Below are 27,876 nucleotides of genomic sequence, written 5' to 3'. Positions count from 1 at the left end.
TATTCAAAAAATATTTTAGAAAGTATGTCCCAAACATTGGCTCATAAAGAAAGTCCATCATGCAGGATGTTTTCCTCTGCTTTCCACCTTTTTAGGCAAGTAGAGGCTGCTTCATAGCAGCTGCATGTCTCCTCTTGTACTTGTGCATGGGAAAATGCCTGCAGACACAGCTGCTACCATAGCCCATCATTTTTACTGGATGTTTTACCATATTGTCACACCCAAAAGATGGAAATCCCTAAAGGAAACTTTATTTCTGTGGCTGGCAAGGTCACAATATATTAGACTTACACCGAGATTAAATTTAGGCCAAGGAAAAAAAAAATGTGGTTTTTTTTTTCTTCTAGTAATATTATGTTATTTTTTTGATCCCATAGATGTAGCTGCAAAATGCTCTATCTTAAAAGTGGACATGCCCAGACCGAACACAAAAAGGCTTTTAAACTAAAAGCCAGTTTTTAGTGGAATCTGAATTAGAACACTATTTAAATTGAGAAAGCTCAGTGTGACTAGGGACAATGAAGTCGAAATAGGAGCATTTACTCAGAGCTGTCCCCTTGCCTGCTTGCCCCCAGAGATGTGTTCTCACTTCCCTGTTTGTTGCAGTTAACTGGGACATTTTCTGAGTAACCACAAGCGCTCTGTGCCTTCTTCTGTTCCAAAGAACCTCCCCTTGGCTCTCTCCTTGGCTCATCCTCTTTCCTCTCTCCTCTCCTTACAGATGTTTCTCAGCCTGTTTAGCCAAACCATAGGCCAGCAACTTTCCAGTGTCTCCCTGTCCTGCCCAGTGTGACTTCATCTGCAGTCTCTGCTCTTCTCCCCATCTCTCCTCTGGCTGGTCAGTAGTTTCCCAGAACAAAAAGCCTCCTTCCTCCATCAAGAGGTTCAACCAAAGCTATCACAAAAATTGAATCAATTTAACATAAAGCTGATACTCAATATGCATATTTACATTTGGAAACAAACAGGCTAAGATCTGCAGAATTTCAGTATGAACATCAAGCATTGACTGTCCTGGATAAAATGGCAAAAATGGACATCAAATTAGCCTTGTATTATCCTATCACTATTTCACAGCTCTCTACATGTACCTAGTGCCCAGAACATATCTTCTGAGCTTTAGTAGGCTAGGTCCAGATGTAGTTCTGATGGTGAGCTGTGGTTAATATCACAATATAGCCAAAAAGGTTATACTATACGAGCTGTAGATAGAGAAAAAGGGTACCATACACTACTGAACCTTAGCATTTATACTATTCCCCAAGACAAAAAAAAAGGACAGAAAAAAATGGACAGGAAACTTAGATGATAAAACTGGAAACTGTAAAGTAGCAGGTCATCAATAAACTCACAAAAAGAAGACCAACTGGGTTATTCTTGTTTTTACATTACCAGTGCCATCAAAACTGCTGCAAAAAAAATTCTTCTAGGAAAAATAAAACCTAGCAAAAGAAATTGAAAAGATCAATGTCTAATCTCACTCAAAAGACTGTAAACTATCATATGCAAATAAGTTCAGTCTCCTTTTTCACATTAGAGAGTTGATTATCTCAGGCCATATTTGAGAACATATATGTAACAATATAATATATTATTAATTTATTTACTCTAAAAGGGAAAAAGGACCTGATGTGCATCAGTATGATAAATTTCTTATTCTCATTCTTTGAAGGTATTTGTGAAAGTATGTCATCTTGTCATGGTTTCCAGCTATTTGATATTAAAGAATAAAGGCAGGGCATTGTACCAGTTTTGTAACAGACTGCTTCAAGAGCAGGAAAAAAAAATCATCTGCTAGGAACTCTGCAGAAAAGAGTATACACTTTTTATTCCAAATAGATGAAAAATTGCAATGTCCTTAGATGATGAGAAGTGGGTTAATGAAATCACTTTTTCAGCTACATAAAAGCTGACTTCAGCTTATATAAACACCTCAGTCCTGCAGCTTTGCAAAATGTAAATCTGCCCCTTATTGATACAGAATGTTTGTCATGGCTCCCTGCCACCTTGTCCCAACTGCTGGCATAAAACCATCAGTAGAAAAACAGAACATAGCAAGGATTCTTTGATCTTACAGATTTTTGGATACTGCCACTGTGTGTTGGAGCTGTTGACCAGCAATGCAGGCTAACTGGGCTTTTGTTCTGCCTGGCAGTACATGCTAAAGGAGCATAAAGACTGCTCTGAATTGTTTTATGTACAGTGATTCGTTGCACAGTAGTGCTAACATCAAGGGAATAGTTCTCATTTCTTCATCTGTACTGCATATTCCATGGCTGTAACCAAGAAGAAACTTTGTTGAATGCATGCTGGAGGGCTGTTAAAAATTTTTTGATCATTAGCTATAACTCGTCTTATATTGCAAATTTGTTACATGTGAATCACAGGAAAGATTTTGCTTTATCAAAGTGCCACGTATAACAATTGAAATTAACTCTTCTATTAAGTTAATTCAAATAAGCCACATTTAGACCTGACTATTCTCAATAAAAGTTTCAAGAATGCACTTGGAGTTCAAATTTCTCCTTATATCGACAAAAAAGAGTAGTATTAAGTGCTGAAGTTTGAAGGTTTAAATACTAAGAACAGAAGTGATAATTTAGCTATTTGTAATAACAATTGGCTTTTTTTTCCTGTTGGCTTTTTCGTTCTTTTTTATTAGATATTGTGAATTACCTCTGCAGAATGCCATGATTCCAATCACATTGCAATGTTAAACACTGAATACCAGAATTAAAGCTTTAGATATAGAGGGAGACATGGCAAGTTTGTGATCTTCCTATTAAATATGTGCTTGAACAGGCATACCTGAGGGTTTGAATTCAAATTGCATGGGAATCCTCAGTTCCAGCTTCTCCTAAATTCTCAAGTCTTGACTCTGTAACCATAACAACGCCAAGAGAATGTGGAGCTGGAAGTAAGATTGTGATGAAATTATTTTTATTGCATCTAAAGTGTCTTAGGTTCTCATAAATTGTTTAAAGGTCATTGCTCTGAAGATTTCATAAATTTAACTTGATAAAAAGAAACTAGAGAGAGAATTCCCCAAGCATCTGTGAAATTCATCTCTAATATCTGCAAATTATGCAGAGACAACATCCCTGTATTATTTTCTGTGAGCCACACTGGCAGGTGTAGAGCTCTGCTGAACTTCAGTCTTTTCTGGGCTGTGTGCAATTCAGAGCATAAACCACTGCCTCTCTGGTACATGGATGGTAAGGAAAGAGAAGTTTTATGTCTCTTTTGTTTGGTTGTGGGGTCTTGGTTTTTTTTTCATGTAAGCATACATTTAAAATACGAGCAAAACATTTTCTAGAATGTATTTGTGTTGATGCAATCTTAGCCTGTACTTGTGCATCTCCCTTGTACAACAGTGAGAAGCAGAATTAGATGTTATTGTACAGTGCTGTCCCCTGTGCAAGCAGATAAATTTATGACTGTCTCAGAATGGCAAAATGATTTATAATCTCCAATATATACAACAATCCACCTGCCAGGAGCAATGCCTCGTGTTGGCAGGCTCTGGTTAAAGCCAACCATTTCAGCTGATAAAACAACTGAGCCAATGCTAAAAAGGGGCAGCAGAAAAAGAAAGAAAATAATGTTTAAACAATTTTTTTTTTATTATTTGTGCCAAGTGTGTAGTCTAATATAGTCAAAACACTTCCATGGCATAAGTTTTTAAAATAACTATCTAATTTCACCTAGACATTGTAGATTCATTCACATGAAAGCTATTCAGAGGGTAAAAGCAGATACATGAAGTGACTGAAATAAATACCTATTATTTCTTACCTAGCTATAGTGCAGATAATAATGTAGTGAGTATGTAGTACTGTTAGTATTATTGCTTAAAAGCAATAAGACCAAACATTAAAAAACAAAATAAAGAGAACTCTCTACCAAAAAACCAACACCTCAAAAAAACCCCAACAAAAATTAACAAACAAAACCAAAACCAATAATAATAACAACAATCTAACAAATAAACAAACAAAAAGTTAAAAAACAAACACCCCTAAAATCCCAACCCACAATCTAGTAAAAACAAAGAAATAAAAGGATGGTCTCCATGGTAAAATACAGCCACTGTAAATATATTCAGATCTTTTATCAGGTTTTCTACTTACAGAGAACCCTCTCTGTTTTATCACAGCATTGTAATTTAAGCAAAAAGCTTTTTCCCCTGCAAAATGAACAAGTCCCTTCTATAATTTATTGCATTATTTCCTAATCTTACTTGAACAGGAAATCAGCGCTGGTTTTGAAAATAAAACAATTTTGCTACTAGCTGTCAATTCAGCTGCACAGCCAGACTTTCTCTCAGGTCATTCCTTAATTTCTATTCAGCTCTCTAAAAGTTGCAGCTAACAGACATGTAAACCATATTTTCTCGAGGTTTTGTTTCTCTGTCTCTTTCCCTTCTTGCCCTCTTTCTCTCTATATTGTTCCCTTACTTGCAGGGTTCTTCAAGAGCAAATCAAAGTTTAGCTCCAAATGCACGTTCCACAAAGAGCAAAAGGGAAGGAGGGAAAGAGTAGAAGAGAAACATAGGAAGGTCAAAGAAAGAAAGGCATGTAAGATTGGACAAAAAGGGGGAAAAAAGGAGGAAGAAAGAACTGGGAAACAAGACAGACAGGCAGGCTGCCATGAAGGAGGGCTTTTCTATCAGCTGATTTCAGCTAAGGTGTATCTCTTCGGTGAACTTTTTCACTTTGCTTCAACAGTTTTGGTGCTGCTGTACTGATACAGACTCCTTGGGTAGGTTTTCTTCATAAGGCAAATGGTAATGTGTAGTGCTTCAATCGCCAAGGTTCCCTAGAACAAGAAAAGGTGCAGATTAGTTGCTTTTCTCAACAGTGAAATGCTCTACATGCTAAGCACATTGCTTGGAGTACTTGCAGCAAACTTGCCTCAGCAGACAATGTGCCAGCCCAGTGCTCACAATATGCCACAGTTTGGTTCTAGTTCACAAAATGACTAATTCTCACTGGTTTATGCAGGCTTAAAATGATAAGACTATTTTATGGTCAAAGTCATTTATTCTGAGGGTCACTTTTTGGAAAGCACAGCTCCAGAAGCAGTGGGCTGAAACTCGGGGCTCCGCTGTAATTTGGACTTCTACCTCCAGTCATCAGCGATCAGTGTACCCACTACATCGTTCCAAGTTGTTTCTTTCTCTTTTGTGTGGATGTCTCAGCCTCAGTTAGAATTAAACAACATACTTGCTGGTGGTTTGACCTTTCAGCAAAGTAGGGTTGAAATACTGGCTTTGTCCTAGAGAAAATTTCATTTTATAAAGCACTATTTTTTTCTTCCTTAAGAAATCTTAAGACTTTTAATTTGTTTATTATCTAGCTAAGTGAGTAGTCATTTACCTGCTGAATTGAGCACCAAATTATTTCTTCAGTGCCAGAAGTAGCTTCACAATTTGTCCCACTAGAGCTTTTAACCTGTGATATAGTAGTGAAAAATCTGTTATCAAAAAACTATTATATAAGAAGGTGGGGAAAAGGTAGCATAAAAAAAGAGTGTAATTGTTTAAATGGTGGATTTCAGGTCTGACCATCTGCTGTGAACACATACTTCTGCTTCATTGCTGTAGCTGAATAAATCTGTGCCATAAAACACAGTGCATGTCACATACCAACCTTCAGTGAATTCTGCTGGGGCCTATTTCATCAAACACTAAAGGCACAAAAGCAAATGACACAGCAAATAATTTCCATATAAGTCTGCATTTCCTTATGATAGTATTAAACACGCTGAAAAAAACTCTGTCATGTGCAAGACTATCAGAAACTGGTCTGAAACAGAAAGAAATTACGGAAACAGTAAAATAATTGGTTTTTCAGATCAGTGATCTCATTAAAATAACTTCAAAATTTTACTTTGTTCTGAGGTGGAAAGAAAATCAGCCAGAAAGAAATCCAGCAGATCAGGCAAGTTTCAGGTACTGAAAGAACTTCTTCAAAATTTAAGCTCAAATTCTCCATGAAATATAAGCCTTTTCATGTATCAACTAATTCCAGTGAAGAAATATTTGCTCTTAAATTTTCCACCCCCTCTGTTCAAAATGTCAGGCATTAGGGAAAGAATCTGCCCTTCCCCATGTAATAAAGGGTTTGCCTGCACCTAGCAGGAAATCATCCACAAGCTGTCCATTATACAAATCTTACCTTCCTGCTCTTATTCTAAAACCAGATGTTGCTTATTTTCTGTTTCAACATTTTGCAGCAAACATTAAGGGGTTTTTCCTCTTACCTAGCTGTGAACAAGCTAAACATCCCTATTTAGTCAGAATTATTCATTGTGACACTCTTACAGACAATGGTAAAGGACCCAGTGAAGATTGGTCTCTTTATTTCACGTAGCCTAACTTTGTCCAAAATGTCTCTAGGTATCTCCCTTTTCAGGTGCTTAATGTCAGAAGAATTAAATCCCCCTCTAAACCTTTAAACTGGTTACCATAGTTTCATTGTTTGTCTCTATAAAAAGCAATTAGATACACTGGCCATGTCCTTCCTTATAACAGTTCTATTCAGCTCAGGCTGTAATTAGAACCTCTCATTGTGGCTCTAAGAGCAATGAGTAATCAGTGTGTCATGCTAGGGACCTGGGAGTAGCTCCCAGCACACACTGGAGAAAAGATCCATGCAAAATATAATGATGCCAATACATGAATTTTCTTCCAAATTGCCATCAGTTATCACATTGAGCTCTGCAATCTCTAAAGAGTTTCATTCTCTGATTTAAGGAGCTCTCTACTACATATCTTTAAGTTCTTGGCTTTTAAGACTTGCTGTGGGGCAAGGACTCCCTCGGGTCACTTAACCTGTGTGACAAATAGGTCCCTTATTATTGGTTTAAGATTTCCTTTCAGTTTGATTGAATGCTCTAGAAGATAGACAGCAACACACAATTTTTCTTCCATTAACCATATATCATTTTGTTTACCTTCAGCATATCTGCTCCCACTCATCTTCTGTGTAAATTAAATCTGATCTTTTCAGTCTCTGCCATATGACTTTAATCACTGTAATCTCTGAAGTCTTCTATCTTACTCATTATGCATACTGCATGATTTTATGATACAAAGTGAGCCATTACTTTCCTTGAATAATCTATGAGAGTGCATAGATCTTGTCTCAGAGTACTTATAGTACTTTTAGAATATGTTTATACCTCATATTGTTCTCCTTCATGTTGATTCATTTGTATTTGCCACTTACGAATTTTAACAGTTTTCAGAATAGAAGCCTCAAATTCCAGGCCTTTGTTACTATACACATCATATAATTCTATTCAGAAGTTTAGTCAGCTTTCTTTTATGACTATTTATGGCAGTTCTTGTTCCTCTCATGTTCCTGGTTCCTTGCTGTGCTACTGGGAGTTTACAGTATCTGAGGAGTATGTGTGAAAAAGAATAACCACTTTGCTGAAGTAGAGTTTGCTTCTTCCTTCATAATGGAATGAAGAGTTGTTTTTTCCATCAAGAGTCTAGTGAAGCTTTGTTTACATAATGTTGGTTGCAAAGACTGGTGAGCAGAGAAACTTCTACACTGATACAACAAAGAGATGTAAACTTTGTTTTCCACAAGGAGCTGGAGTTGTGGTGTTGGTGGATTTTTTCCCCTGTATCATCCAACACCACTCCTGGAGCAGCCTGCACTGCAATACAGCAGCTGTCCAGCATGTAGGCATACATGGCACAGCTCCCAGACAGTGTCAACACTCGTGTGTAATGTTCCCCATGTAATGTATTATAAACAGCAAATGCATCAGAAACATGGCAGTGGCAAATCTGAGTTCACCCAGAAGGTACTGGCTCACTGCATTGGAGCAGATTCATAAAAATATTCTCTAAAGGATATTGCAAAGTATGCAGTCATGTTCAGAGGAATATATAGCTACAATCATCCACATATTGCTGCCTTAATCTACATACTATTAGTACCATGTACACTGAATAACTTTTGGTCATTCTGAACGTGCACAAGGCACAGCAGATTAGACTTTCTGTATAACAAATTTTTCAGATAAATATAGGAAAAGGAGGTGTGCATTGATATTCTGAAATGAAGCAGTGTATTAGCCAGACATGTTCCTGTAAATTGAACCTGCCCTGACTGAACATCAAACACAACAAACACCTTGTCTGGTTTCTGTTTTTCATTCCGAGTGAGATGAGCCACAACTGCAGGCACAGGATGCAGCAACACAGTCAGTGCTGAGTTCTGTCCTCTGCATAGCCAATATGTATATGGGGAATAATGAGTTGGAAATCCTGAAAGCAAACCTGAAGGGTTAACATTCTCCCTTCCAGGGTGACTTTTCTATAAGAACTTGCTAATAGCAGAAGATGTTTTGTCAGGCAGGATAGATTAGGATGTGCACTGGGATGGAAGCATTCAAGTGCTATTTAATCTTTCTTTCTCTGTTGCTCCTCCTGTTTCAACTAGGAGGAGTTTTCTGTCTAAATGGATTGCAATGGCTATATCTGTATTTCAGAGAAGCTTTAGACTTGTGTAAAATGTGGTGCTGCTAATTAGTCAAGATGTCATTAGTCCGAGGAAATTAATTGTACATAAATAATGTGGAATTTCAGCTTCATGGCTCAAGAGATAAATTCAGAGTCTTTTCAGAATTGTCTGTCTTAAAAATAAAAGAGCAGAAGAGGATTACTAAGGAAGCTCTTCAAAATTTCCCATTACCCTGCTAATGAAGATTTAACACATAGCCCAGAAGACATAGTTGATCTGAGCTCCTTAAGGTCCTTACACCACAACAGCATTGGCCTATCCCTGGCTGCTCTCATCAGAGAAAAAAGTAATCTTGACTTTGAAGAAGCAGCTTATCAGCCTCCCAGAAGTACACTCCATGCTCAGCAGTGGATGGGTGGTTAAGAGTGCTCTCCTTCATTTTCTGGACTTCAAGGGAGTCCTCTCTTGGGTGCATGCAAAGGCTGCTCTGACCCAGTGCTGTTAGAGTAATTAAAGTTCACTTCAGGATTGATTGTCTCATGGATTGCACAAAGGTGCAAAGGTGAAATTTGACTTGATTTCCTATAAAGGTATCTGGTATTACTGTTATTACCTGATACAATTTTGCAGTAACAGTCAAAAGGGTTGAGGCTATTTTTTTGTAATTGCAAAAGCATAAGATTGTGTATTCTGTTACCTCAGTACAAACACCTAAGGAAACCTCATCCATCTCTTAAAAATTACTGTAAATTAATACCATGATTGTCCTTTCCACCTTTTCTCCACCCAATATTTTTATTTTATTTCTCAATTAAAAGAGGGACTCTTCCAGTTTTTATCAACTACCTAGTACTTCATGCATTGGACAGAGTGTGAAGCCTACAGGAAATGTCACTAGATGAGAAGCGCATCATTTCAACTCCCAGCTTACACAGCTGCAAAGGATTGGAGAGTCAGACTCAGAGAAGGGGGTACATGTATCTCATTTCTTAAGGATGATAGGTTCTGTGTTTTGTCATAAAAAATTTTGCATAGCTTCTAACCAACTAGCTAAATTCGTTGGTTATCACAAGCAATAGTTTCTGGATTTTGTAAAATATAAATTATATATAGTGGTATAACATTTTCAATCCTGTAAAAGACTGTCATTCTGCATTTCTTAGTAAATCCTCCAACTATCCTATAGAAGACCACACCTAAAATATTTGTTTGTTTTGAAAGAACCACTCAGCTTTCTAGTAAAATGAAATAACTGGAGTAGTTTGATAAAAATTACTTATATTTTATTCATGGTCCAGGACTGTTATCTTCTCTAATCTAAGCTATTGGTAGATATTGGGGCCAGAAATTTCATTCTATCCTCTCCTCTCAAGTAACAGAGTGATTTCTCCACCACAACTATCACTGTAGTCAGCTAGAGTTTCTAGACATGATAAATATAAAAGGAACAAAATCTTGCAAGACATCTATAAAACAAGATTTTTTTGAATATTTAAGACAAGTTTCCCTCTATTTTGGGAACAAGAAATGTTTGGCTTCATTAAAAGCCAGAGGCAATGTTTGTATCAGCTGAGAGCCAAGGATATTAATGAGCAATTTTCCCATGTTTTTCTTGGATCCTCACTGATAGTTACAGGGTTCTAAACTAGCTGTAACTCTTACTTTCTCATCTTTTATTTTTTTAATTGAGAAGATGGAATTTTGTTAGTAATGAAAAAACAAATCTTATAAAGGGTTGAATGAATCTCCAAATTATAACCAAGATTTTTCTGAGTCTTGTATTTTAGCTCACTGGTAGAGATGATGGCTAAGATCCCCTGTCACAGCCTAAAAATAAATAAATGAATGTGTGAAGATACATGTGTGGGAGCACTTAACCAATTTATACACTCACTCTTAAATTTTTTTATTGTTTAGCACTCTTTTTCCATCCTGGTCTTCAAGGATTAGTTATGTTGTTTCTACTATCTTCATCTTTTTTACCTTGACTCCTCCCTCTCCCTATAAAATAGTCACCATGCTTCATGCTTTACAACATTTTTCAAATCTATTTATTTTTTAATTTGTCCTTATAAATTATCAAGTTCCAGAGATATTATCTTTGCTCTACCTTAATCCATTTTTACCTTTTTGGTTTTTTTCCCAGCCAATGTCAGTGATACTTAAGGTAACAACCTAGATGGACACAGTGGAAAACCATTTCACTGGCCAAAATGACACTTTGATAGTCTGGCATCAGATTCCTAAGTGGTATGTGTCATGCAGCATTCAGAGATTTGAAGAGGAATGAATGGCCAAGCCAAGAGAGTTAGTAGTTGATCATAAAATCTGTGTGTATAGGAAGATAAACTAAAAGATGCTTTTTTACCCACAATCTAAACATAGCACAAGTATGTGGAAACACTCCATCAATAAATGGAAACACAGCATATGAAGATATATTTAGATATTTCTGTGTGGTAGAACTTTCCTATAGCCCTACCAGTACACACACCTGCTTTATAAGAATTACCTCTTTGCAGCTCTGAGGTGAGTTATGTCCTGGTGCCTCCAAACCAGCAAAGGGCACCTCTCATTGCCACTCTGAGAAGTGCTTATGCACAGCTGTAAATCTGTTTTCTTATTCTTCCTTTTACAGTCAAGTAAGTTCTGCAGTGACAAGAAAGAGGCCAATTTTGGTTAAAAGCATATCTAGTTCAACAGAATATCTGGCAAACAGGGAAAAAGGAAATTATACAATTGAGAATAATCAGAAAATTCTTTTGATGGGTGATTACCATCAAATTGCAATGATTCTACATGGATCCACAGAGCTTGGTATCAGCCCAGATGTAATTTGACATTTTTATAAGATCATCATTCTGCATAAAAGAGCAGCTTATGAATAGCATGATTTTTTCTAGTATGCTGAAAAAGAGGGAGGATTGAAGAGGCCAGGTATTTTAAGTCACTGAATACAATGGGTCTCAAGCTCAGCCAGAGCTGTCAGCTGAAATAATACCATTTTTCCTTTAAAGTGAGCATGTCAGATTATGCCACTGGGTGCAGTTTCTAAAGCTAGGATTCATTAGTATAACAATTAGTAACCTTGAACAAGGTAACCCTTTAACCACAGAAAACCCATCTGTGGTGTAAATGGGTTAAACAAAATCTCTCTCTGCGCACTGATTTCAAGTAGGGCTGGTACTTCCCTTCTGGCACAGTCTCTGCCCAGAATTTTTCAATCAGACACTGAATTGCAACAAATAGTGCATCAGTCTCTTTTGGTCTTCAGTGAAGTCACCTTCCTGTCATGTCTGAAACTGGGATATCGACCTGGTTTCTGACATGCCCTGATCCTCTAAGGGTTCTAATTATTACTGCAGCTGCAGATTCTTGCAGCTCCTATCACCCGACCCTTCCTCACCCTTCATCCACCTCTCTTAAGTCATTTTCTGGGAAAATGAAGTACTCCTGCCCCTGAATTGCCTACTTAGCTCTGTGTGCAGCTGCCAGGGTAGGGCATGTGGGCAATACCTTGTGCTAAACTATGGCAAATAGCATGAAGTCCTCTCTTGCATGTTCAAATTAAAGAATCTCAATATAATATATTTAATTGTGCATATGTGAGGTTTTGTACTATATATTTAAGGAGAGTAAACTACAATTTCAAAATTGCATCTCAAAAAGTGGTGACTATGGAAAAAAAATCCTGGTGTTAAAGTTTAGAAGCATCTCAATATGCATTCCACCCCACATTAGTAGCTTGTGAAACTGTAAAGAAAGAAATCGTAAGTTAAATGAATTTTCCATCCATTTGACATTAGTAGGACTGAAACTGGACTACTATCATCACTTCTTTCTGATGCTCCCTTCTTAAAAAAGTTTAAAATTTATGGAGCTCATAAATCAGCAGCCATGCATATAATTGGAAAGCTGGTAGAAGTCACTCCATCAATACACTCAGGATGGGGTTCAATCCCCGTGTGGGGTGCCTGAAATTAGGATGTCAGTATGTGGCTGTCCCCCTAACAGCCCTTTATGCTGCAGCCATTTTGAGATTCCCCAAACTGTGTCTCAGCAAAGGTGGCTGACCCCCACCTAGGTGTCCAGGGTCCCTTCATTCCAATGGAGAGAGAAGGCCACAAAAAAGGCAAGTAGACAAAAGCTTAATTGAGGCAAATTAAAGTGACAAAATCACATAGACCATGGTGAATGTGATTAACCATTAAGGAACAAGTGCAAATCAAAACAGCAAAGCTTGTGTCAGATATTTTATATTTTATATTTTGGTCACAAATCAAGACTGGATTTTAACAAACTGAAACTTTGGAATAATTTTACATGGCTGCAGTCAAGTGTATCTTTGGTTTTGACAGGGTATTTGTTGGAGAAGTATAATTAAAAAAAAAAATAGAAAAGCAAGAGAAGCAAATTAGGGGACAAAATAAAAACATCTTTACATATTCTAATTGCGCATCTTTCTCTGTATGAGGGTCCCAGTTCCTCAACTCAGAAATGTATTTAACCCTTACATAGGGGATACATGGAAGTTTCTTTTGCTGTGAGAGAACAATATGATGGCATTATGGACAATGAAGCCAATTGTAATCGTTGAACTTCGTTGATTTTTTCCCTCTCTTCTTAGTTTGCTTTGTGTATTTCTCTCTTAGATTCCATTGTATTAGCTTTGATGCTGCTCTCTTTGTGATTCCTGGATAAGCTTTAGTCACTGACACCAATATATTAACTTTGATGCTGCTCTTTGTGATTCCTGGACAAACTTTAGTCACTGGCAAAAGTGCTCAAAACTTTGGCATTTCCTCTCTGCTCATCACTGTTTATGATCCTTTCTCTTCTCTTCTTCAAAAATTCTTGTTTTATTCACAGATGTGGAAAAGGATGGAAAGGAAACCGTTGCCACATAAGTACTAAGCCTCTTCAGCCTCCAAATTTTCGACAAAATGGTACGTCTGTAAAAAGAAAGTAATATCTCTCAATTCATTCTTTGAGTCTTTCATTTTACTTATTTCTGTCTTTGATTGCTCTGATTTTGCAGATATTTGGATTGGATTGGGTATCGGTTTCTTACTGATTAAAATTACAGCTGCTGCCTTGTATTTTCTTTTGAAGAAGAAAGTGCCAGAAATGTAAGTGAAACTTTTATTTTGCATGTAGCAGACACAAATGTGGCAAAGAGCAATGGCCAACTGCCCAGGCTTATTGGTTTCAACTTATAAATCTCCCCACAGTGTCTTCATATGCAACACTGAGCAGAAAATGTAACTTTGCAACAAAAGCTGACCTTAGGGGACTCCAGTCTGGAAACAATGAGCAATGGCTTGGTTGCCTAGAATGTTTTGATTGTGGCATTCTATGAGTATTCTTAAATTATAAAATTCAGAGTTTTTTAGGATATGCGTTCAACTGAAAAGTCACTGTTTCACAGATATATTTACAAGCACTTCCTGTCATCCCTCTGATAATCTCTGCTTTTTCTCTCGTCCCTGATTTAAGATTTTTTTTTTCTGTTCATTTTACTCTAACTTCTGTATTGCTTCTCTGCCTATCTCTCAACTTATTCTGCTAGATCCTTCTCTGTCAGCAAGTACCCAGCACTGTCCCTTCCTCCCTTTCAGCAATTCTTGTTGCACATTTTCTTGTCCATTTTTGTGTTAGATTTTCCTCACCCTTCATTTTCTTCCCCAGAATTCATCTTCAGAGCTGTCTCTTTTCCTTTAAACTTGTTCTCTGCTATAGACTTTCCTCTCTTTGGGGATGTTGTTATCTCCCAGAGTATCTACTAAACTGTGCAGACTCCTGTCCTGACATTATTGCTGCTGACATGTCTCCTATCTGCACGCTCCCCTGACAGGTAGAGCTGTCTATGGACACAGAAGCAAAATGTTGAAGCAAAAACCTTTTTTGGTTGTGCTTCTGCTGAGTGCATAGCTTCACCTACTTCCCTTACATCTCCTTCCTCTTCTTAAAAGCAGGAATACTATTTCCTTATCTGATTTCATGGGGCTTTAAGATTTAATTCATTCACATTAATGCAACCTGCTGAGGCATACATATGGAAAAGCACTTCAGAAGTGCAAGATTACTTGAATTATAAGAGCTGCTGGATTTTCTTTTTTGTGATTTCAATAGTTATCTTTAAAAAAAAAAAGAGTTTAACTTCTCAAAACATGTTTGATGGTGTTTTAATTTACAAAATATTGTTGTTTCGTATACTACTTCTTCTGTGCTTTCACTCAGCACTCCCTCCTACCTTTTTCTTTCATAAATGTCTACTTAAAGGTTACTGCACTGCCATTTACAGCTCTTTTACCCACATATCTATATTTAAGGAATTTCTTTTCTTGTAATTATATATGTTTTTTAAAAAGTAGGTTTTTGGTAACTTGTTGTGATATGATGCTAAGAAATATGGTCCTATTAGGTAAAAAACAGGGATGAATGAGGATCTTCTTAGTATGTGTCTGAGAATAAACTACAGCCCTGATATGCAGAGAATAAGAGCTGTGAAAGAGATGATTAGACAAGCTTACAAAACAAAGCTTATTCTGGTCTTGATTGTTTTCATTAAAGCTTCCAGAAAGGTAAGTTATGATGATGGAAATATTTGTGACTATAAATTTTGTATATTAGAAACTGAGATCTTCAAACCATTTTGCCCACACTACAGATAAAAATTTTATTTTCCTTGGTTTTAATCATAGTTGACTTAACATGTAATTTACAATGCTTTTATAGTCATCTTGCTAAGATATAATCTAGCTAACAAATGGCTATTTGTTTGAAATTGTGAAAACAATGAAATGTGAAACTTTGAATTTGAGAAGATAAGTTCATCCAGGCTCTTCCTCTTCAACCACCTAGTGCCTACCATGATTTGGTATACAAAAAGCACAGCTGGAGACATAGTAGTAAATTAAGGCAAGTTATTCCTGAACTGCTTAATCAGTAATCAGAAGTGACTAGTCAAAATGCAGCCAATATTAATGCACTGAAGTTTGGATCTTTAGGATAAGTATTTATAATAAGAAGTGACTTGTGTTTGCATAAGTCTGTAAAATGTACAATGTGACAGCACCACACAGAGGCGTGAGACTTTACTCCTGATTTTTTTTTAAGGCATTTGATGAATGAGAGGAACGACATATAAGTGATACTTTCCCACAGTTAATTTTCACTTGTGTCTGCTTTTAGCCCTTGTGACCCATGTTATTTTCTTAAAGTCATTAGGCACTTGAGTCACTCTAGGGAAGCTTTCAAATGCTTGAGGCCTTATTTACTACCTTTTGATAAATTCTTTTGCTACCTATTTTTATATAATTTCTGTTAGTGTACCCTTGCTTTACTGTATAGACCCACCCATGCAGGCACTGGAAGACAGTTCTCCGCAGGCACATTAAGAGCTGTAGATTTTAGCTCCCATGACATCTTAAAAGAGTCTGCAGGTCCATCTAAGTCTCAGTGGAAATAGTACAAGAATGTGCACAAGAGCTGGAGAACCTTAAGAATCCAATAGAATTCTTTTTTTCCCATAAGAATACCAGGTAGGAGGCAGTAGGGGTAGGCTTGCCACCCCTCAGGTGTTTGCTGGCTAGAAATTTGTCACTAATAGCAGTGAGAACCTAAGTCACATTTGTCCCTCTTCTCTGGAAACATTAACAGTGCCTTAACCCTCCCTTTCAACCCAGAATGGATGCCCCACTCCCCCTTTCCCCTTCTCCTTCTTTCTCCTTCTCCTTCTCCTTCTCCTTCTCCTTCTTTCTCCTTCTCCTTCTCCTTCTCCTTCTCCTTCTCCTTCTCCTTCTCCTTCTCCTTCTCCTTCTCCTTCTCCTTCTCCTTCTCCTTCTCCTTCTCCTTCTCCTTCTCCTTCTCCTTCTCCTCCTCCTCCTCCTTCTCCTTCTCCTTCTCCTTCTCCTTCTCCTTCTCCTTCTCCTTCTCCTTCTCCTTCTCCTTCTCCTCCTCCTCCTCCTCCTCCTCCTTCTTCTCTTTCCCCTTCCCCTTCACCTTCCCCTTTGCAGAATTTAATTTCTGATCTGCAGGCTTTAAACGCTCCTGTTACTGAGTGGGAGTTACTGGAAGTCATCATGTAAGTTTACTTTCTAATGGACAAAATCAGCCTTACAAGGCTTGGCAGCAGCACACTTCATTACCATGACAGCATTCAGATATGTCAGATACTTCCCTGTCCCCAGCTGGGGATATGTGAAACTTTTGTATAGAAACCCCACATCGGGGAAGCTTGTGAGTTCTCTCATTCCTGTTTGCACTATAGAGATGATGTTCTGTAATCCAGAAGGGAAGGCTGCCAGTTGCTCCACTCCTTCAGTGACATCTGTCCTTGTTGACCAAATAGAAGCAAAGCTTCATTTTAGCTTCCATTTTGTTGCAGTTGCCTTCTAATGCTTCATTGTAATTTGAAATGCGAAAATATGAAAAGTAAGTGACTTTCTGTCCAGCCAAGCTATGCCTATTTGCTATTGTCTCCAAAGCAGTCAACGTCCCCGGATCATTTAAATTTGTTTCTTTCCTGTTCTTGAACTGTTCCATCCAAGGCCAATGTACCACACCAATTATCAGTCCTGTCAATCTTAAGAACACAAAACATAAAATTTTCCAAAGCATATAACAATGTATCTTGTCACACAAGCAAAAGAGTGAAGAACTAAGGTGCTCTGAGAAACCATTTAAAAATGATAGAAAGTCATGGGAAGAAAGGGCCCACAGAAGCCATTTTTCATCCTGCCACATCATGGTCTCAATTGTATCACTCCTGAGTTCTTATTTAAAAACCTCTAGCAACATGGATTTGATGCCATCCTTGGGCTATATTGGTACCTTGGGTACAAAGAAGTTTGCTGTTAGAAAGTTATTTTCCAACTGCTGATATGATTGTTTATCATTTAAGTTCCTTCCTATTCACAATGGACAGTAACAGATCATTCCCTTCCTCCTTGCAGAAAGTTTTTCTGTTCTTGAGGGCAGTTGTCTTGCCTCTTCTTCAGGCTAAACAAACTCAGTGCTTTTGCCTTTCTCCATAGTTAAGGTTTACTTATAATTATGATGATTCCCAGTTTCTCTTGCCAGGCTTTCTGCAATTAGACCATGCTCTTCTGGAGGTCTGGTGCGGAAGAACGGGTGGTGTATTCCAAGGGAAGCTCTCCAAACAGACCTGAAGGGCTGCCAGAGGTCATTTCTGGCTGTGCCTCTGCTCCTATATCCCAAAGAGATAAACAGAATGTCAGTATAATGACATTTATTAAAATCGTTTTCAGCTTTGTGAACTGAAACAGCGACAGATACAATTCATGTATAATGGGAGAAAAATGTGGAGTTTTATGGGAAAAAGTAAACCAAAATTTGGAAGCATCAGCCGTAAAACTGTTGTTTGGGAATGGTTATATTAGTCTAATGCTGTTATCCAAATCCATTCATTCTTCTGTAGACCATTTTTGTTTTGAAGGATGAATCAGATGTCTTCAGTTTTGCTGACATGTACATTTGATGACCATGCCACATAGGAATGATTGCATAGAAACAAGAGGAAACACATTGAAACAGAGTCAATCCCTGTAGCCCTCAAGCTCACTAAAATGAAAGTTGCAAAGGACTGATTTAAAAAATAAATTCTCTAAAGTGACTCAGAAGGGACAAAGTACAGACTTACAAAAACAGACAGCGTATTAACAGTCAAATCAAATATCCAAGTGACCTGTACATTATTTTAGGTGCAGATTTTGGGAAGTCTTCTCTTCTTGAATCTGGTCTCCTATTTCTTTCATGGGATGTGCAAAATATAGCCTATTTCAGCAAACCTAAATTTAGTTGAAAATATTTTAAATATGCTTTGGAAATTAAGACCTTGAGTTTTAGTTTCTGTTAAGAACTGAAGCTTTAGCACACCTATAAAAAATTTTTAAAGGGATTATTTTCATTAGTAGCTTAATTTCAATTAAATCTTTGATCCCCTAGGATTTTGTCATTGTTGTTATGGATCAGACACTAAGCATTCCTCCAGTACTGTATTTCCTAAAAATCTGTGTTCTGTATGAAAGATTTGTTTTTTCGCTTTGAAAGATATATTGAAAAGTACAAAATTATGAGCTCTTGCATCCAAAAAAATGAAATCTATATACTTTAATTTTCCATTAACAAGAGTGTTGTTAATCAGCAGTCTATTTATACACCACTGAGAATTTTGTGGAGCATATAACTTCCTCTTGCCTTTGTGAAACTGTAGTGGAGAAACCTCTGACAAGGCAGTAGTTTTTGCTACTAAAGAATGCAGTTGAGCTTAGCAAAGATATGCCCCATGTTACCTCAGCCTAAGATGATTAATTCTCTCCTTTCCTATTATGGTACTTCTGGTTGTGTTAGAAAATCCAGTTCTGTCTAAACTACCTTACACACGTATTTGAGGGTTTTGGTTTTTTTTTTTCATTTTTTTCAACTTTTTTTACTGCAGTTCCATCTCATCCAATTGATAGATTATGGCACTTGTGTAAAAGTGATTAAATTTTCACTTACAAATCCTTTAAGGCTTTTTAAGTAATTTGAAAATACTTCAGAAATTTTAAGGCTATCTATTTCTATCTCCTAGAAAGAATTGCTTGCAGCATTCACAAACAGGTGTAACCATATATGTTGTATGTATGTGTAGCATAAGTTATATAAGGTAGTATACTCAAGGTGATTTTCAAAGCCCTGCTTTGACAAAAATTTTGCTAAGAACAGGAGAGAACTTGATAAAGTTCATTTTCCACCTAAGTTTCTGGTGCATAAATTCCAGAAGTGCCCATATTTTGGGCCATAGAATTCCCATTATCCCTAAGATTCAGTGACCAATACATATGCTTTTCATGATTCAGATCTAGAGTGGGAGGACACCTGAAATCTGCTGGACTCAATTTTATTGCTTGAGACATAGATAGGACTAAGTTTAGCACAAAGCACAGCAGCCACAAACATTGAAGCACTTGGCCAGCACTCTGTTTGGTGTGCACAGCTTGGCACAGTATCCTTCTGGTTAGTTCTGCTCCTTGCAGAGGAAGCTGGAGATCTGTGTTCAGCACCCTCCACAGAATTCACAGAATTATTAGGTTAGAAGAGAACTTCAAGACTGCCGAGTCCATCCCATGCCCTAACACCTCAATTAGACCATGACACCAAGTGCCACATCCAGTCTTCTTAAACACATCCAGGGATGGTGACTCCACCACCTCCCTGAGCAGACCATTCCAGTACTTTACCACTCTTTCTGTGAAAATCTTTTTCCTATCTCCAACCTGAATCTCCCCTGGTGCAGCTTGAGACTGTGTCCTCTGGTTCTGTCAGTGCTGCCTGGTGAAAGAGACCAACCCCCACCTGACCACAGCCACCCTCAATAGCCTCATCCATGGCATCAATGAAAATATTGAACAGAACAGGCTCCTGCTCTCAGGACAGACCTAAGTACTCTGCACGTTCTTGCCCAAATAAGCTTTGTATGTCTTGCACAAACTGCTCAAGTTTAATGGAGTGATGAAAAATAATCAGACCTATCCCTTTCCTTACCATTGGCTACTGGCATAGTAAAGGTGATTCATACTGAGAATTGTGGGACTTGTGTTGCCCTTTGGAAGTGTCTCAATTGACTCTAAGCAGAACTGGTTTGCTTAATTCCATATCATGCTTTTAGGCAATACAGTTGATTTGTGATGTCAAAATGAGGCACCAAAATTAAGGGATCCAAGTCTGGCCCTTTGGGCACTAGTTTAGAAGCAGAGCCAAACTCCTTAGAAATTTCTCATCTGAGTTTGCATCTGGCCTTAGATATTTGAGCCATGCTTTCATTTTAGGGCAAAAATAAATTTTGTATACATTTTCTGGACTTTATTCAGGAGGACTGGGATGCAAATATACACTTAGTATAAATACTCTGACATTGCTTCACTAAGCAAACTAAATGAATCAAAAATCATGATTTATTACAGTTAAGATTAGATCAAATGAAAAAATTAACAGGTTCAAATATTCAGCTCTCCCCATTGTTGTGTCAGGTAATCAAAATAAATTATGAGACTGGCATTAGAAGCAATTACTTTCTGACAGTGTTGTTGTGAAAAATTTAGGGAGACATATCTGGTTTAGTCTAAAACCCAAACTTAGTTTCACGCACTGATTTAATTCATAAGGTAGAATATTTGTGCCTTACTTGTGTCTTCCTCCCAAGCAGCCATTCTGGTTTGAGCTATTTGCAGCAGCAATCATTCAGTGTGTCTCCTCTGTGGTTCTCACTGAGGAACAGCTCCCCTTCCCAGCATCTCCATGGGCTGTGCTCCTGTGACTGCTCTTGCTCCCTCAGTCCTGCCAACCACAGTGACACAGAGCCTGTCTATCAGATTATAGGGAGACATGGCTTCAACCACCTCTAGGAGCAGCTTTGGAACAAAAACACTTTTTAACACAACAAAATTTATTTCTCCATCATCAAGACTGATGGGAAGCTTTAGGGATTTTTTTTTTGTTTTAGAATACTGTCCATGCAGATTTCTACATACACAAGGCATATGCTCTTATTTATAAAAACTATGAAAAAAACAAAAAAAAATCTAGATGTATCTCTTCAAAAGCAAAGATTAGCTTTTGCTTCATTCTTCAGTACTTTTAACTAATACATCTGTTGCCTTTCATGTAGTATTGGAACAGCTTTATGATTCTGGGTCTGTGACTACAACAAAGACATTTGTGTCTGGTGCTGGAAAGAGTTCAGAACAAAAAAGCTGGCGAAGGGTCTAGAGATTAAGTCCTATGAGGAGAAACTGAGGGAGGAGGAAGTGTTTCACCTGGAGAAAAGGAGGGTCAGGGGAGACCTTACTGCTCTCTACAATCACCTGAGGTAGGAGGTTGTGGCCAGGTGGGGGTCAGTCCCTTCTCCCAGCAAGTGGCAGGACAAGAGGACATGGCCTCAAGCTGTGCCAGGGGACTTCAGGCTGGACATCAGGAATAATTTCTTCACTGAAAGGGTTGTTCAGCATTGGAACAGACTGGCAATGGAGGTAGAGTCACCAAACCTGGAGATGGAAGAGACTGGACGTGGCACTTAGCCCAGCTGACAAAGCAGTGATCAGTCAAACGCTGGACTCAGTGATCTTTGAGTTCTCTTCCAACAGAAATGGTTCCATGATTCTGTGATTTCAAGCATTGTGGACTATTAACAAGTCATCTATATGGGAAAATAACTTATATCCTAGCTGCAAATTCTACCCCCATTCTGCTTTTGCAGAATAAAAGTGATTAACAGCACTGGTCATAAGTGCTTCCAAAAAAAAACCAAATAACCAGGATATGTGAAGACTTCTATCAGGAAAGCATATCTTTAAGCCCCCAGATGAGGTAATAGACATGAGATCCATAAATAGCAAAACTGGTCCCATTCATCTATTATAAACTGTTTAAGGCATTGTGTTAATTAATGAAAAATTTACATTTCAATACCTCAAGTGATTATTTATTCATGGCTTTGTAGCAAAAGGTATGGGTAGCTTGTATAGCTTTAAAATTGATGCTGATGATTTTGACCCAAAATGCAAGTTCTGTCCCAATTAATTGGAAAAGTGGGGCACTTATAACAATTAAATAACTAAGATGTTCTTGAACTTGGAGCCTAAGACCATGTTAACCACTGAATTGTCAGTGTGATAGCAAAACACAGGAAGAACATGATCTCATCCCATGTAAACAAATTATAGGAATGTGACTTTTAAGGTATTCTCATGTTTTATTTAATGTATAACATAATGCCTGCATTTTATAAATACTAAATAGTTCTATGCCCATCCAGAAGCATATTTTTAGAAATAATAGATGAAAAATTATTAACCTAGACATTATTTATCCAGAATATCAGTTTAATTTCATTAACTTCAGTAGAGCCCAGCTGTAAGTAAATTTAGCCACCTATTTTTTTGGACTCCAGTCTTTTCAACTTAAATCTGTTTAGTTATTTGACAACCTGTCTGATATGGTGGTCATTTTTCTTTTTTCTTTTTGTTTGACTTTTCAAGGAAAGTGCGGGAAATTGCTATTTCTTCATTTGCCAATCCATTGTACAAAGACCTTAGTTCATCTGGGAAAGTAAAGGTAAGCTGCCTCTATAGATTCAGAAAAATGTGAGGTTTTAGTCTTCAAAGAATTTTCCATTAAAATAATGCAATCCCTCAGTGAATGCTATTTAATAAAATAAGTGAGAATTAAAAATTGACTCAGTACTCAGATCAGTTCCAGTGCATTTTCAAAACAGTAATATTTGAAATCAGCTCAGCTTTGACAACATCTCAGTGTTCATAATTATTAGGACTATGGGCTGATGATCTGGAGAAAAAAAAAAGTGTTTTGGATTAAATATTTACCCACACACAGATAAGAAGCTCACTGGGACTTGCCTCCTTTTGTATCTGGAAAACAAACAAACAAACAAAAAACCAAGAAAAACCATCCAACAGAGCAAACACACAACAGAAACACATCAACAACAATGAAAACACAAAATGCATGATTCGGCAGCCAAGCTGCCTTTTTACACTCACTTAACTTTAATAAAACAGTTATAATCATTCCCAGAACTTTAAATGTACATCACAATTCCCATCACGGTAAAATTCACCTTGACACTAAACAAGCAATTGGCCACACGTTTCCCTAGTACCATTTGCTGATTAGAATTAAGAGACTGATAGAGTAACAAAGAATAAAAAATATATATAAAAGTGAAAATATTGCAGCAAAAGAATTAAAGGCAAGATTTAATTATGAAATTAAAATGATAACTAAAATTCATGTCTCACATTTAATAAGAAATAAATGATTGAATTAAAATGAAGGTATCGCTCATATTTTGTTTATAACTAAAAATAATATAAGAAAGGAACCTTGGAGTAAAAAGAAAAAAACGCCAAAAAATATATTTTAAATATACTTCCCACCCTCATTTTGATACTACTCTTATTAGCACTAAAAAAGCTAGGCTTGGTTTGAAATAGAAAATAAAACTTTCTTGTCCTTTGCACAGTCAATAATATAAGATCCCACTGCAGCTTTGAATAGGATTAACTATGACATGCCATTTACTTTCTGTAAAAAGGTCCTTACACCTGATTTTAGAGACATTAGATCAAATGAATTCACTTATAGGTTGGAGTTTGTGAGAGCTCCAAGTTGGAAACATTCCCATCACAATCATGTCCAATTCATCAGGACATTTTATTTTAGTTAAAATAGATTCCTGACAGGCTTCATTTAATAACAAGTTGAAAAAGAGAAGCACAGAGTCAGGAGAGACATTTTCATGGAAGACAGCCCCAGGCATTGTGATTGAAGTCCAGCCATGTACCAGAGTTTCCTCTATTTTCTCTAAGACTGGGAAAATACATGTTTACACTAATTCTTCTTTTTAAAAGAAAACAGGCATTATGAGTTTTCTCCAAGTCTGATGAGACTTAAATCTGAATGGTGTGTCATCAATCAAAAGAGATGAAAAAATGTAGCAAAAGCTATTGTCTTCAGCTGAATACTCACAAGTTATGCTCTTGTGGGAGTCTCTGTGCTTCATAAAGAGCAGTTCTCCTGAACTTCCTGAACACCAAAACCATGTGGGCTTTGCATAGCTACATTTGCTCATAATACTGTCTCGTAATTTTGGATCCATAGAGCACATTACCCAGGCACCACATGGCAGAATATATTATTTTCAGCTCACTAAAAATATTCTGAAGCAGTTTTTTTCTTTTTATAGTCTTCTGGGTATGCCACCTCATCTGCTGTTCAAATCAGTGTTTCTCCATGGCATGAGGTATGTAATAATACCTTTCTAGGATGTGTTTTGGGCTAGTAAAGGAAATTCATTTGCAGAGGCAAGGGAAAATGTCACTTAAAGTCAATGGTGTATTGCTACTTAAACTATTAGCACCTCTGAAAATCTGAGAAGACCAGGACTGAATTGGTTGGCAAGGCCCTCATATTAACAATTCTGGTAGTGTTGCTCATCATAGCTACTTGTTACTCCATACACTCATTCAATAAGTTTCAGTCTGGGCAGATGCTGAAGAAAATATTTAGAAATACTGAAATCCTTACCTGAAGGGTTCATATTACCTATATTCTCATACATTTTCCATTCAAGGAAATTATAATGATTTCCTTGAATAAAAGGAAATTACAATGCCATGTACCAAAATTAGTGTCCCACTGCAATTAGACTATTGTACACAGATTGCCTAAAATAATGCTAAATTAATATTAGAGCAAGGGCTCTGGAGACAAGGGGAAAAATGTGGAAACAGATGTAGAAGTAGGTTAAATGATGTGCATGTGGTATGTAATTGTTTTTGTGGAGCTATGCTAACTTTATTCAGCTGAAAGTCTGGTCTAAAAATGTTTAGAGATTTTATAGTTTTCTTTAAATGTTACTTCTATAATGGATCTATAACCATTTGTATGAGAATTTTAAAAAATTAATAGAATCACTTGGATTTTAAATTTCATTACATCATTTTTTTTCTTTCAGTATCCATTTAATGAAAATGTGAATGCTACTTCTTTTCTGAATCCTCTCTATGGTGTAGCAGCAGAAGACATGGAGAAATTATGTAGCTCCTTGAAAACATAAACACAAAGCAGGATCAACTGTGATTGTAAATCTTTGCCTAAAGATTTGTTATAAAATCTGGAAGTGTGTCATGATACTGTAGTATTTGCAATATGAATTAATAACTGAGCACAGAATAACTCTTACTAAAACACTTACGTTCAGAAAGTAAATTTATACGAAAAATGGAATCCATACATAAGCAAACCATAATTACATATAGTCTTCTGTCATTTCTGTGGGTGCAGGAAGAGATTGATAATTATAACTATGAATTCATTTTGTATGTTTGTACAGTTCAAATTCCAGTATGATAATAAAATGTTTAATCAAATCCAGATTCTTTAGGTTTGGGAATCATAATTTTATGTCCATTATTTGAAAAATTATGACTTAAATATTTCTGTAATTTTGCATTAGAAAGGGATTTTAACTGACTCTTTTAGTGTTCCAAGATGCAGAAGCAAAAGAAAAGTCTTTATAAAATTAGAAATATATCGAACTAAATCAAGAGTGGTCATGAATCATGGATTTGAATATCAGCTCAGCATGTGATTCATCTATATGACACACCAGTATATGCACTTATTTTTCAAAAATATTTTTATTATTAACCTTGATAGTTTTATCTGACCAAACTTCCCTCTGGTCAGTTCTACAATTCTGTAGTTCGGACCATCGTGCTCCTGATAAATTTAATTTAGAGGTTGACAGAGGGTGGAAACTGGCATGCTCAGGAAACCATATTTCTGCTGAATAGGTTGGCCTCCCACACAGCTGAAACTGATGTCAGCCCATGCTTTCTTGAGAAAGCCCATGCTTTCTTGAGAAAGATATCAGGGAGGAATTTTGGAGTGCCTTGTGATTTCAATTGTCATCCTCTGTGGTACCAGGCATAGCTTGTAACAGTGTTTACACTTTAAATAACCTGACAAAATGTCATCTTCCATAATACCCACTTGCATTACACGATCATCATTTTTAGCTTGAAGGCTTAAGTGTTCCTGCTGTGCTTGTGTTTTCTCCCTTACTGTATTTCTACAGCCTGCTTCATTTAAAACCCATTGGCAAGTCTTAAAGTTACTAAACTCCTACAAATTGCATTAAAACAGACATCTGCACTGTAGATGGTATCTGATAATACCTTTATTCAGGGAAAGAGAAATTGCTTTACATGCATTAGACTTTGGAGACTCCAGATAGAAAAGCATACTGATACTTGCCTTCATTCCATCATGCACAGATCTTCTTGGTTTGGGTTTGGTGTTTTATTTCTCTTTCTCTTTTAATTCGTAGAATAACCATAATCAATAACCTTATATATATATATATATATATATATATATGTATATATATATAACTTTCTGTATATCTATGTATCTTTCTACATGGGGACACAGAACTATTTTTTGACTTAGACTTTTTTTGTTTGACTGGCATGTTGTTTCATGGGCAGTAGGAATAACAAAGTGTGATGTTTGCCCATCATTCTCCCCATACCTTTCCAGCAGTACGCTCGTAAGTGCCTCTCTGCTGCATTCATGCACACACCTGCCTTAATGCCATCCAGTTGAAAGTTACCAAGTGCTATTCATTAAGGTTTTAAATAAGGAAATGTGATAACACATGCTGTTTTCTCTCTGAAACAAGATTAGTATTACTCAAACACAGACTTTTCTTATTATACTTGTATCTGTTAGGTTGAGACACAGAGTACATTTGATTCAGGAAAATGTCAAGTGCCTCCAGCTCCTGAACTCCAATACTTTGACAAATCTGTGTGAGATTATTGATCTCCACATTATAAACAGGCATTGAACATCCCTACATGGTCAAGCCCACGTGCTCAAATTCTCATTTATTCTGCAATAGACTAGCACTGCTTGTAGAGTTCTATTAAACACAAGAATCACTGAAACACTGGTTATGCCATAGTTCTTAAATCTCCATTTACTGTGTCATGCAATGTGTATCTGTAAAAAATTACATTAATGGAAAAGATAAAATTAACAATGGTAGAATTTTATCACATTCACCCTTATGAAACAAAATACATTTATTTTATTAATTAAGGTATTCATATTTTAATGTCCCAAATAAAAGTGGATGATTATAAAGAATTATTGTAAAAGAACTCAGGGAACATCATGTTTCTTGGACATTTCAATCCAAGATTTACTTATGGTACATATCAACAATCATGTTTCATACACAGATGGCCAGGTCTTGTCTTAGAAAGGATTGCTGTATTTGCAGCTTGTTCCAATACTTGCTTCAACATCTGCCACTGGCTGCTGCTTTGCAATTTTGGAAGAGGTGTTGAGGGGGAACAGGAGGGGCTCAAGCCTTGCTCAGAGCTCCCCTTTGGGTTTGGTGGTGGCACTGGTGCAGCTGTACCTATGTTTTGCACAGTTGCCCCATGCCTCCATGTTTTCCTGCATCTGCTGGTCATTACAGTGGATATGACCATGGATGTAGTCCAGGTGTTTGCTGGTGGCAACTTCCTCTCATCCTTGCCCTGTTTCACCTGCAGCAGCCTGATGACTATGCAACGATAAAACTGATCAACCACATGATCTAATTTTGAAGGTATTATGGTTTTGATCTAGAGGATGGGTTAGATGCCATCCAGAATCCTTTTTGACCTAAATGTACTTTTAGTACGTTTCCATGGTGTTGGTGGCACCCAGTTCCTCCTTGACATCATTACCCTCATTACGTTGTCTCCAGCCTGTGCCTTGCATATGTCTTTAGAGATCATTCTGAAGCCAA

At 37.1% G+C, this 27,876-nt stretch overlaps 1 protein-coding gene across 1 annotated transcript in view; it reads left to right on the top strand.

Annotated features, from left to right (window-relative positions):
* The window catches only part of MALRD1 (MAM and LDL receptor class A domain containing 1), a 245,179-nt gene extending 219,836 nt beyond the window's left edge, over positions 1 to 25,343 (top strand). Inside the window, exons 36-40 of the mRNA XM_033071306.1 lie at positions 13,353 to 13,429; positions 13,522 to 13,612; positions 22,526 to 22,601; positions 24,253 to 24,309; positions 25,024 to 25,343. Of these exons, the coding sequence (XP_032927197.1) occupies positions 13,353 to 13,429; positions 13,522 to 13,612; positions 22,526 to 22,601; positions 24,253 to 24,309; positions 25,024 to 25,125 (403 nt within the window). The 3' untranslated portion in view covers positions 25,126 to 25,343. The remainder of the gene's footprint in view (positions 1 to 13,352; positions 13,430 to 13,521; positions 13,613 to 22,525; positions 22,602 to 24,252; positions 24,310 to 25,023) is intronic.
* Positions 25,344 to 27,876: the final 2,533 nt, after the last annotated feature.

Source organism: Catharus ustulatus, chromosome 1 (assembly GCF_009819885.2).
Source record: "Catharus ustulatus isolate bCatUst1 chromosome 1, bCatUst1.pri.v2, whole genome shotgun sequence".
NCBI lineage: Eukaryota > Metazoa > Chordata > Aves > Passeriformes > Turdidae > Catharus > Catharus ustulatus.
Note: the sequence above shows the minus strand (reverse complement) of the source record. Positions and strands in the feature narration are given on the sequence as shown.